The following is a 12971-nucleotide window of genomic DNA, read 5'->3' as shown; positions in this document are numbered from 1 at the left end:
GGTTTGAATCCTATCTCACTGGGTGTCCCTTCAATGTGTCAATGTGTGGACACACATTCTTATCTCGTCCTCTCTCAACAGAGGTGCCCCAAAGCTCGATGCTGAAGCCCCTTTTTTCTAATAGACAAATTTCCCCAAATTCAATTCACCAACACTTGCCTGAAAAGAACATTCTGGATCTGCATGCATTTACTTAAATACAATCATACGGGCTTACAGTCCTTCAAAGCCACTCAATTTTTGTTTTCACAATTATTTGAGTGCAGTTTGAGGAAAACATTTGCAATAAATCAATGAGATGTATTATAAACTCAAATAAATTAAATTTAAAAATTGTTTAATTGAGTGAAAGTAATAGTAGTAGTATACATTACATTACATTAGGAGTAAACATTAGCAATTTAGGTAAATAAAGATAATGATTTGATTGAGTTATTTGATTTGTATGATTGAGTGACTCAAATGCACCTTCTCTGCACAAATACTTCCAAGATATATACAAAATGTTTACCACTAACATCTATTACAAAATTAAAGCTCAGCCGCTTGTCACTACTCAGCTGATTTAAGGAAACTAATCTTTAACTAAAAAATTAAATCAACCAATACTGAACTTTAATAAAGTTGCTTTAGCATTTATTTGGATGATGGACCCTCATTATTGACTGCATGGCATTTAAGTGTTTAAGCATTTCAAAGTTCACAGTTCCATTTTCCACAAAGTGTTCATGATGTAAATGTTCAACAAAACACTTAATATTTTCAATTTAATAACCATTTCATAAAAAATTTATAATCAGGCTTCTGATGTTAGGCAGACATACTTTTATCATAACCATAACTGTACGTAACTATACATAAGGACATTCATATATTATTATAACTCTTTTCTTCCTTTTGGGGTTTTAATGGTGGTTGGCATTTTACTAAGAACAACAATCCAGTTGTTACTTCAGAAACTCATCTTTAAGTGACATTTGCAGAAAAGTGTTTTTAACTTAGATTAGATTAGATTAGATTTCTTTATTTATCCACACAACGGGGAAATTCACTTGTTACAGCAAAAAAGAGAAAAACAGAATTTAAATAACAGTGCCGAAGCAACAATAAAAAAGAAAGATCAAAATATATACACTACTAAACTACACATAATGAGAGTAAAAATATACAGAAAACAAAAACAAAAAACAACCCGCAAAACAGACACTGTGCAAAAGCAGGTACTGGGGAGAAAGTGGAGTGATGTAAGTGTTATTGTAATGAAAACAAAAGTATTATAAGTAATATTGCAACAGTAGTGACCATGATACAGAAAAAATAATTAAAAGTAAGTGACCATAATATAAATAATACTACAAGATAGTATAAAGGAAAATACAAATATTGCAATGTAACCATTATAAGTGACCATGATATAAATATAGATGTAAAGTGTTGAATATTATTGTGCATAGTAGTGATCTGAGTAAAAAAATAAAAATAAATAAGAAAAATAAAAATACAAATACAGCTATGGTGAGAGGTTGAGTGGAGATAAATAATAGACAGGGACTACAACATTATCAGGTGGTGCTGGTGTTGTAGAGCCTGACTGCAGCCGGGATGAAGGACCTGCGGAACCTCTCCTTCTTACACCGTGGGTGTAACAGTCTGCTGCTGAAGGAGCTGCTCAGGGACCCCACATTGTCATGTAGGGGGTGAGAGGTGTTGCCCATGATGGACGCCAGCTTGGCTAACATCCTTCTGTCCCCCACTTCCTCAATGGAGTCCAGAGGACAGTCCAGGACAGAGCTCGCTCTTCTTATCAGTCTGTTGAGCCTGCTCCTGTCTCTGTCCGTGCTACCCCCCCTCCAGCAGACCACAGCGTAGAAGATTGCTGAAGCCACCACAGAGTCATAAAAAGTCCTGAGGAGAGCCCTGCACACTCCGAAGGACCTCAGCCTCCTCAGCAGGTGGAGGCGGCTCTGGCCCTTCTTATAGAGGGCATGTGAGTTATCAGACCAGTCCAGTTTGTTGTTGAGGTGAACACCCATGAATTTGTAGTTCTCCACCACCTCTATGTCCAATCCCTGGATGTTCACTGGTGTTAAGTTGGATGCTTTTTTCCGGAAGTTCACGATCATCTCCTTCGTCTTGCTGGTGTTCAGCTGAAGCTGGTTGAGCTCACTCCAGCTGACGAAGTCTGTGATGACCGCCCTGTACTCCAGGTCATTCCCCTCAGGAACACATCCAACGATGGCTGTGTCATCTGAGAACTTCTGGATGTGGCAGTGGGTGGTGTTGTGGGTGAAGTCGGAGGTGTAGAGGGTGAAGAGGAAAGGGGAGAGCACCGTACCCTGAGGGGCACCTGTGCTGCAGAGCACCACGTCAGACACACAGTGATGGAGCCTCACATACTGTGGTCTCTTGGTGAGGTAATCCGTTGTCCATGCAGCCAGGTGTTGGTCCACTCCCACGTTCTCCATCTTCACTTTGAGCAGTGAAGGCTGGATGGTGTTGAATGCACTTGAGAAGTCAAAAAACATGACCCTCACAGTGTTCCTGCTGTCTTCCAGGTGTAGCAGGGATCTGTGCAGCAGGTAGGTAACTGAGTCATCCACCCCAATCCCAGGCTGGTAAGCAAACTGCAGGGGGTCCAGCTGTGTGCCCACCAGCAGTCGTAGGTGTCTCAGGATAATCCTCTCCATCGTCTTCATCAGGTGAGAAGTCAGGGCAACTGGCCTGAAGTGGTTAGGCTCCTTGGGGCGCGGCGTCTTCGGCACCGGGACCACACAGGAGGTCTTCCACAGGGCTGGGACTTTCTCCAGGCTCAAGCTTAGGTTGAACAAATGCCTGATCACACCACAGAGCTGGTCAGCACAGTCCTTGAGCAGTCTTGGGCTGATACCATCCGGGCCCGGGGCCTTCCTTGCCTTGATCTTCTTGAGTTGGCTTCTCACCTGATCATCTGTTATAGAGAGGGGGGTGGAGGATGACTGTGGTGGGGGTGTGGGGGTGAGGAGTGGTGAGAGTCTCAAGGGGGGATGATGATCTGGAGATGGGGTGGGGGTTGGCTGGTGGGGGTCAGGTGTCGAAGGTGGCAGGCTGAGGAGGGGAGGGGGAGGGGGGGCTGGCCAGGAGAGGTGTGAAGAGGGGGCAGGGGGGGGGAATCAAATCTATTGAAGAACAGATTCAGTTCATCTGCCCAGTCCTTGTCCCCGCTGGGTTGTTGTCTTCCCACACCTTTTCCGTGGCCTGCAATGGTCTGCAGCCCTCTCCAAACGTCCCTGGCGTTGTTCTGCTCCAGCCGCTTCTCCAGTTTCTTCCTGTAGCTGTCCTTCCCCTTCCTGATCATCAGCCGGAGTTCCTTCTGGACTCTGCGCAGCTCCTCTTTGTCCCCCGATCTGAAGACCCTCTTCTTCTCGTTCAGCAGGGCCTTTATCTCGGGGGTCACCCAGGGTTTGTTGTTGGGAAAACACCGTACCAGCTTGGAGGGCACAGTGTTCTCCTCGCAGAAGTTAATATAATCCGTAATGCAGTGGGTCATGCTGTCAATGTCAGTGCCATGGGGGCTGCAGAGTGCCTCCCAGTCTGTAGTCTCGAAGCAGTCTCTGAGCCTGGCACTGGTCTCCTCGGACCACTCCTTAACAGTCCTCTTCACAGGTCGTTGTTTATTCACCACAGGGGTGTAGTCCGTGACGAGGTGAACGAGGTTGTGATCCGAGCGACCAAGCGGGGGGAGGGGGGATGAGGTGTATGCATCCTTGATGTTTGCATACATTAGGTCCAAAGTTTTATTGTCTCTAGTGTGGCAGTTCACGTACTGGGTGAAGGTGGGAAGAGCAGAGGACAGAGGGGCATGGTTGAAGTCACCGGAGATGAGGAGGAGGGCTTGGGGGTGCTGGCTTTGAAGATGCGAGATAACTGTGTGGATCCGATCTGAAGCTACAGCAGCGACCGCCGAGGGGGGGATGTACACAGTCACAACAATAACATGTGAAAACTCCCTCGGGAGATAGTATGGCCGCATGCTGACCGCTAACAGCTCCAAATCTCTGGTGCAGAGCATCTCCTTCACGCTGGTGTGTGCCGGGTGGCACCATCTATCGTTAACCAACACAGCGATCCCACCTCCTTTCTTCTTACCGCACTCCGTTGCTTTTCGGTCCGCTCGTACGAGTTGGAAGCCGTCCAGATTTACGTGTGAGTCCGGAGAAAGTTCAGTCAGCCACGTCTCTGTGAAGCACATGAGGCTGCATTCCCTGTATTCCCTCTGCAGTCGGGTCAGCGCCGTCAACTCTTCCATCTTGTTTGGGAGAGATCTTACATTCCCCATGATGACAGACGGTAAACATGGTTTAAACCGTCTTTTCCGCTCCCTGCGCTTCACTCCCGCTCTGCATCCTCTTCTCCTCCTCCGTAACTCCTCGGGGATCTCCGGCCGCTCCACGCAGAGAAGGGGTGTGTGGCGCAGGCCCAACAGCTGATCCCGGGTGTAAACAATGGAGCCGTGGTTGAATGGGGAGCCGTGGTCGAGTGAGTTTCCCACAGCCACACCAAAAAGTGCCGAAAACAGCAAGGAGCAAACTACGAATGTTAAAATGTGAACATCCATAGCTGCGCACTTGCTTAAAGTGTCAATGTAGTAAAAAAAAAAAACAACAACAAAATACACTAAAAACACTATTTACACACTAAAAGAGGTACGAAAAGTGAGAGCTGCTGTAACAGGCTGAAAACACTATTTACACACTAAAAGAGGTACGAAAAGTGAGAGCTGCTGTAACAGGCTGCCACTCACGCAGCGCCATCTTCGTTTCTCCTTACTTATTATATTAAGATGCACATTTAGGTTAAACAGTACTGATGTCCTGGACAGGTGAGAGCTTTCCCTCCGTGTTACCAAATTGACCTTGAGCAACTCACTCAATCTCCAATAGCTCCATTGAATTTCTTCGGTTGCAAAAAAGGATTATTGTAACATATACCTGCCATTTTTTTTATTCTCTGAAAAGTGCACTTGTTAAAATTGTCATTTTATGAAAAATCTTGCTTTGTAGGCTGTTATCGTAGAGGGAAGATGTTTTATTTCAATTAAAATGGTGGCTTGAAAAAGTTTACAGTGAAACCACTTTACTGCAGGAGCCAGAGTGCGTCCTTAATGGGCTTAAAAGCTTTGGGCTTTAGTTGCCTGACTCAGACAAATGTGATTTTGTTGCTTTTTTATACAAAATATTTATACTTTGTAATGTTGTGCAAGTAAGTGTAATGTGTAAGCGTTTTCTTGTAAATATGACAAACTGCATGCTGTGCAGTCACGTATCAAAAATAATGATAGGTATAAATTCAATCTGCTTGGCCATTGTATAATTTATGTCATGCTTCAATTACCCTCTTTCTCCATCTTTCCCTCTGTCTCTCACACTCTCCCCTTGCATTCTCAGTGGGATTCCAGGAAAGAAGTGTGGAGTCATTATCTTAACTGCAGAGGAGCTCAGTAACTGCAGGGTCAGTGCACAAACACGCACACACACGCACACACACACACACACACACACACACACACACACTCATATTGCCTGCATTTTTTATTCACCCTGATACTGTTCTTGTAATAGCTTGCAATCCTCTCCCCTGACATACAAACACTCCTACACACAAGCACGCTCACACGCCTGAACACACAGAATGCATGCAGTGATGGGCCAATCTATCAAAAGTTGATCATAAAATGGAACAAATGTGCAGCAGTTTAACCTGTAAATAACTTCATCCGGAGCCTCATCCTCAAGTTAGCTTTTTCCGTGTTCAGCACCAATAAACACTGATGTTATGTGTGTTTCCCGGCTCGCTCTGCACTCTTAATGTGTTCAAAATTAACTGTCAAGTTGGTTTCATGCTATGAAATAAGTGATATTTCTCCTCCAATTTTCCATTCCCCTGCCACGGTGATATATTAATACCAACGAGGCAGTCAGATACCAACTGAATTTCCTGTGTGTGTTTGTGTGTCTAAGTGTGTGTGTGTGTCGTCCAGAGACCATTATGTGAACACGTTTATCTTCGTTGTGTTTACCATCGTTACTCTGGGAGGTTTTGCCCCTGACAAGGTTCAAATGCGACTCGGGAATTTTGATAAGTGTGTTGATGTGTGAGAGTGTGCAGCCCACATGTATGCAGACTGACAAGCCCTATGTGTCAATGATGGACATTGTCTGTCTGTCTGTCCAGTCCGATCCCAGCACAGAAGCAGGAATAGCACAGCTCCTCATTAACTGCTCTAACTACACCTACATATGTATAAAGCAATTCCCTCTGGCTGGCTATATCACAAAAAAAAAAAAATACAAATCTAAGTCTCCCAATAATAAAGTGTATAATTTAAATTAAGTGCAGGATCCCATTCATTGTAAATTTGTATGCCAGTCATTGTGAGTGTGGTGTTTTGAATCCACATTTGCATCACCATGATGCATGTGGCTTTACAAAACCACTTCTCCTTTATCACCAAGAAATAGGGTCTCGAAGAAAACAAGTTGCTGGCTCGGAAATTAAATTGCATCAGAATAATTGAGGTTCAACTAAAACTGCTTGTCTTTCTCTCAGGATATTGCCACTATGCAGTTGTGTGCCAACAAGCTGGATAAGAAGGACTTTTTTGGCAAGTCAGACCCCTTCCTGGTTTTCTACCGCAGTAACGAGGATGGAACGTGAGTTTGACTTGTCACAATGTGCTCGAATGTTTAATTGCATCTTTATTAACCAGCTTCTGTCAGACTCTTGAGAACCTAGCAATGTAAATGACCTTCATCGCCTGCCGGCAGGAACGATAAGTATTAATATATTGTTTGGATATGAACAGATAATGTGCTTTGAACCAATACGAATAGATCTGATGTTCTGTAGATGTTCTTTTTTCCTCATTATCTGGTACTGAAGCCTGAAGCAAGCAACTGTCTCCGATGTGCTCGTATAATGACTGACAGCTTTTCTCACATTTTGGACAATAGTTTTCCATTTTTAATAGGAAAAAATGATACAACCTTGAGTAAGAATAAGGAAATATGGTCATACGTATTTATTACTTTTCATTAAATTTCCTACTGTTAAAACCACCTCAACAGCTTTTTATTTGGACTCTTTAGTTTAGGCTTCATTTTTATGTTCTTAAAAGGCAGGTTTAGATTCAATACATCCAATACTAAAAAACTAATACAGATACAACACTATGAAAAGGTATTATGAAAATGTAATACAGGTAATGACAAATAACACCCTTGTGTTTTTGGTCATTGTGGTCATTTTCAAAAAATTATCTCAGCACTATATTACTTAGTTATCTTTTTGTATTTAAAGAAACTATTCATTTGTATGTACTAGTGCAGTGCCTGTTCTTAACCTGCCTGTTTGTAATGCTCCGTTCTCTTGTCTGTGTTAATTCTCTGGAGTTACTTCACAATTATTACTATTATTCCATAGTGAGTCGTCCTAAAACAGTTCTACAATATAAGGTCACTTTGTATTGTTTGTGTGCAGACTCTATTGTGCAGTGTGAAGTTAGGAAACTTTGTGTTCATTCTACCTGGTTTATCTGCAGTGAAGATTTCTGAAACAAAAGCTCTGTAATTCATTACATGTCATTTGGCACACGCTTTTATCCAAAGCCTAAAACAATCAGTTCACTCAACATCTATGAAGGACCATTTGAGGGGTTCAGTATCTTGCCCAAGGAAACTTTGGCATGCAGATTTTGAAGACTGAGGATTGAACAGCCAACCTTCTGGTTGGGGGACGACCATTCTTCCCCTCAGCCTCAGCAGAAACAAAACAAATGTTGTGCTTTTACTTTGTAAACAGACTTTGAAAGAGAAGAAATTCTCTTTATGTTGTTGCCATGATGCTATGAAAATCTGCCCACGGCTTGGACTTGATCCAGTTCCTAACCACTGCTGTAGTTTATTCCAACTTTTTTTTATATTGAATGTATCATACGTCCACGACAATCCAATTCGAAATTGCAATTTCATGGTTTATTATCAATACACATGCCACAAAAGTAAAATATTTTTGAGTTATCAACGTAACCTAAAATAATGGAGACAATCAGTCCATCATTTTATTTCATTATTTAAGTGACAATCTAATGCTGCCAGCACTATGTTGATCAAAGCACCAAACCCTCAGTAAGCCCTGCACAGTTAAAGTATCTACAGCAAAGATGGGCCTACTTGGCAGTTCCTGTGACAGTTAAGTGGGACAACAGTGCATAAACATTGTACAGGAAAAATATGAGCTTACGTTTTTAATGAGCCCTGTGGTGTTGAAAGCCCCATGTATTCGCCCACATTCTCATTTTACTTGTTCCTTATACAAATTAACTTCTTTTCAGATTATTACATTCTTACACTGCTTTGCCGGGGGGACATGTTTGTAGCAATAAAACTCCATCTGCAGCTCTGTCATGTCCCCCAGATATACTTAAGCGGATTTTTTTTAAAAGACACAGCAGCGTGCAAAGCATTTTGTAGAGCTGCAAAGGGAGCGGGAGATGAGAGATGTGGGAGTATCTTCATCAGTACAATCTGAGCAATGTGAGTTTGCTCTCTCTTTTGTGGCCTTACATCTGTTATTTTGCTGGCAGGTTCACCATCTGCCACAAGACAGAGGTGATCAAGAACACACTGAACCCGGTGTGGCAGCCCTTCACCATCCCTGTGAGAGCTCTCTGCAATGGAGACTATGACAGGTCAGGAAACATTTTGCACAACTGTGTCATGCATTCAAATGGAGAGCGAATGAAACGGCAATTAACTTCGTAGACACCAAAGAAACCGGTAGGTGAGATGTCATAGTACAAACAGCATGGGCCACCTTATTTCAATCGCTGATTACATTTCCATCGCTGCCCTGGAAAAGCACACCCCATTCTCTCTGATTAGATGAAGTATAGGGGAACTCTTAAGAACCAATAGGGCACAGGCAGACTCTCTATGTGAATGACATCACCCGTTGCTGGGGCGGTCAGAATAATGCCAGCAGTCGGTCATGGTGTCCCAGGGACCAGCACTGGTGTTATTAAGACTGACTCAGTTTCCACCCAGCACTGTTTTACATTCATAGTCAGGCTGGACTGAGCTGAGCGGCTGTGACAGCAGGCTTGTGTGTCTACAGGTGCACGATGCATACACAACTGAAGTACCTGCACTCACACAGGAGTAGGGACCATTATTTTCAATTTGTCTTTATAATCTTTTTTTACATTATTGTGAATTTTCGCCTTTAGAAATGCTCGTGTTTTGTTTTTTTTTATAAGAAAACCCCAGATTTTTGATAAGTTGGATATCTTGAAGGACACATTAGAAGTTTAGTAATTTCAGAAAAATGGCTAATTTTAATATGTTCAAAGATTTAAATTAGAAGATTGATACCCTTCTTATGTATGACTCTAAAAGGTGAAGCTACTTACAGAATAAAGTTAGCTTCGCTAAGCAAAAAGCCTGGAAGCGGGAGGAAGAAGCATGCCAGATGGCATTAAAGTGCCAGGATAATAGAAAAAATAAAACCGTTGTCAGTTCCATCAACATGTTAAATAAATCATACAAAAAAATCTAAAGCAACAGTGCATTATTCTGCAACTGTAATATTTATAATGTAAAATAATGAGCATTACATCTTAATAACAGGAGTAAATGATTCATTTGTTAAGAACCAATTTGTAGCTGCAGATGCACATATTGTGAAAACGTGTTGAGTGTAATGGCTCACCCTGTTGCACAACTGCATCCAACTTTGTTCACACTATATTATATATTTTCAGCAATTTTTTAAACAAGTGGTACTTTGACTTGCTTGAGAGAAAAAACACAGTAATAGTAAACAAGGTAAAAAAAAAAAAACTATTCAAAATGTTAATAGCATTAGAAGTGCAGGTAAGAGCATGAGTGAAAGTATCATTATCAAGCTTTGTCAGACAGAGGGTGAGTCTGAGCCGAACATGATTCATACATTGTAGGCACAATGGTAAAAAATGATCAAAGGCAATTTGGTTTTTGCCCAAGGACCCTTTGGAAGAGGGAAATTACCGGAATCACTGACTTTTTTGTTAGTGGACGGCTCTCTCTGACTGTGAACAATGCATCTGCCGCTTCTCACTGGTCCCTTGTAAACCAGTGAGCAGGTTTCTCATTAGAAAACATTGTGTATATCAGCAGCTTATGACCTTCTCCAATGTGACTGTGCCAAGCAGCTCTTCATTTCTGCTTCTTTCTGTAAAGCTGGAGGTTATAGGGACACACAAGACAGGAGTCCCCAGAGTCCAATAATAATCTTCTTCTCCACAGCCATGTACCTCAACAGGGAAAGGTTCAACTCCCAGGGAATTTCTTTGCAAATCGGTGCAAAACCTTGCAGGCGAAGTCTATCTTCATTTGCATTCAATAATTTTGTCTCTTTTTTTTAATCCCACAATACAGTGCAAAGCAATTTACTTACTTCCCCCAGAAAATTGTATAGGGGCACAGATAGGCCTGGAAGTTCACATTACCATCTGTACCTTCTGCACCTTTAATCTTCTTCGGTGTGACATTATTTAATCAGTTAACGTGTAATTGCTCTGGTCCCAATGTGACACTGTAAAAATACTTTTCTTTTTAATAGTTAGAACTTCAACTTCTGGTTTCACTGACAGCATATGATCTGTTGAAGAGCAGAAATGAAACTCCTTCTGTCTATTTCAGGACCGTGAAGATAGATGTCTTTGACTGGGATCGAGATGGAAGGTAAAAGCATCTCAGCATAACCACTCACCATAACCTCATTATTCATAATGACATCTCACAGCTGTTGTAAGGAAATTAAGTGCATTATTTATAATGTGGATGCAATTGGATTGAAAAGCTGTGACAAAAAAATTGAAAAGTTATCATGCAGAAAGGAGATCAGCCAGGAGACTGACAAGCACAAACATGACGAAACAGATGTGGATGTACAATTTATTTTAGATTATAAAACTTGTGTAAATGCTCGCCTGTCTGTGTGGGTGTTTGTCTGCAGCCATGACTTCATTGGCGAGTTCACCACCAGCTACAGAGAGCTGTCTCGGGGCCAGAACCAATTCAACGTCTATGAGGTGAGTCCCGACGTGTGGGTGTCTTGTTGTCCTTGCAAACACTTATTCAGTTGATTTTGTTATTTAAGCTTCAGTTGATTGGTTGTCCAGCGTCTGGGAATCCCTGCAACCTCTGAAAAAGCTTGTACAACCTTTTTTACAAATGCACTGAAATATAGGTGCTACAACAGATGATGAATAAAGGTCCTCTCAATGTAAAAAGAGCTGAATACATTTTGTTGAAAATTATGCAACCTTCGAATGAATGGAACATCTCACAAAGAGAAAAGCTAGGATAGAAAACATGTTCCTGCAGTTACAGCACAAGTCATCATGATTTCGACACAATGAACAACACATTGTGGTGTTAGGCCTTTATTCCTTGTTAAAAAGAGAGCAAACACACGCCAGGCTAACTATCTCCTACTTTTCAACTCAAGCTAGTAGCTCCTTAACGCAAGCACTAATTCCCACTAGATTTTTTGTATATCATTTTGGTTCATACTATCAGCTGTCACATTCTGTTCATGGTTCATTTTAGAACCATGTCTTTATAAAGTGTGGTCATACAGTTTGAGAGTTTGAGAGCAGGTCTTATTGATTTCACGTTCAGATTTGAATGCTTTCACTTAAAACCCCAGGGTCCTGCTCCCAAGCTAAAAGATCACCTTCTTGAATAACAACAGGAAAAAACCCATATTAAAGTATAGCTATTCTTAGTTTTTTGATTCAACTCTCACAGCCAGTGAGTCCTGGAGGCTCAGCACCCCGCTCATTATCCCATCTTCTAATCATGTCAAGTGGGTTCTCACCTCAGCCACCATGGAGCTCGTTTGAGAAATGTAAGCCTGTAATTTGATGTTTCTTGCCCAAATATACTTTGGCAGTTGCAGTTAATGTCTCCCGCAAAATTTTGTCAAAGAACCATATAAAGACTCTTGATGACTTGATTAGCATTTGTTGGTCAAAGCAGGGTCACTGCGAAAAAAAATTGTTTTGCTTTGTGAACACGATATCTCAGAGTAGGGAATTTCAAAATGTCTGACAAACGTTCAGTTTGACTAAAAAAATAACTGATTTGATGTTCTTGCTCAAAGTCACTTTGACAATAATAAATGGGGTTATAAGTTGTGACAAAATTTCAGACAAATAATCATCATGACATTTAATATGCTGAAGATATTTTTCACGTATTTTGTAGCCCCCTTCACCTTCTTTGTGTATTTAATCTCTGTGTTCAGCCGTGTTTCCTCTTGATAAAGTTTCTTTTCCCAGTGTTTCTGTGTTTTCTGACCTTAGCTCTGGTTACACACATTTTTTCCTGTTGATGGACTCTGGATTCCTTGTTACTCTTGACTAGATTTACTCCCTGCTTTGTACTGCCTTGTTTTGATCTTACCTTTCACCTTTGATGGTCTCACAATGCAAAAAAACAGATGAACTACATCTGCTGGTCTGCATGTCATCCTCCTTGTTTCCTTGCAAATGAAACAGTAAAAAAGTGACCACTCTCCTCTTTAAGGAAGAACTTTATGTTTATTAATGGTGGGTGGATGGTGTCTAAAAAGCTTTAGATAAGGACTTTATTAACAACTCTGATTCAATAACGACCAAATACAGTTGTGATGCTTGCGCGGATAGAGGTTTTTATTTTAAAGGGGCTTTTAAATCTGTTGCAGTTTTAAGTAAAGCTGGTCAGACGAAATTATTTTGTGACAAGGTCTTAAATAATGACGTTATTAAAAACCACACTTCGGCAAAATAACACTGTTACGGCAATACTATCAATGTCTTCAGGCAACACATTCACAATGTGGATAACTTTTTGTTTCTACATGTCTGTACAATTTATGACAATAAATTTGATAAATAGAAACTTTTTATA

General features: G+C 41.4%; 1 protein-coding gene across 2 annotated transcripts in view; it reads left to right on the top strand.

Annotated features, from left to right (window-relative positions):
* Positions 1–12971, top strand: part of LOC133005777 (copine-9-like) — a 91106-nt gene that overhangs the window by 63472 nt on the left and 14663 nt on the right. For both annotated transcript variants that reach the window (XM_061075559.1, XM_061075558.1), the window contains 5 exons: positions 5424–5487; positions 6586–6689; positions 8621–8725; positions 10716–10757; positions 11032–11107. In XM_061075559.1, the coding sequence (XP_060931542.1) occupies positions 5424–5487; positions 6586–6689; positions 8621–8725; positions 10716–10757; positions 11032–11107 (391 nt within the window). The remainder of the gene's footprint in view (positions 1–5423; positions 5488–6585; positions 6690–8620; positions 8726–10715; positions 10758–11031; positions 11108–12971) is intronic.

This window comes from Limanda limanda, chromosome 7 (genome assembly GCF_963576545.1).
Source record: "Limanda limanda chromosome 7, fLimLim1.1, whole genome shotgun sequence".
Classification (NCBI taxonomy): Eukaryota; Metazoa; Chordata; class Actinopteri; order Pleuronectiformes; family Pleuronectidae; genus Limanda; species Limanda limanda.
Note: the sequence above shows the minus strand (reverse complement) of the source record. Positions and strands in the feature narration are given on the sequence as shown.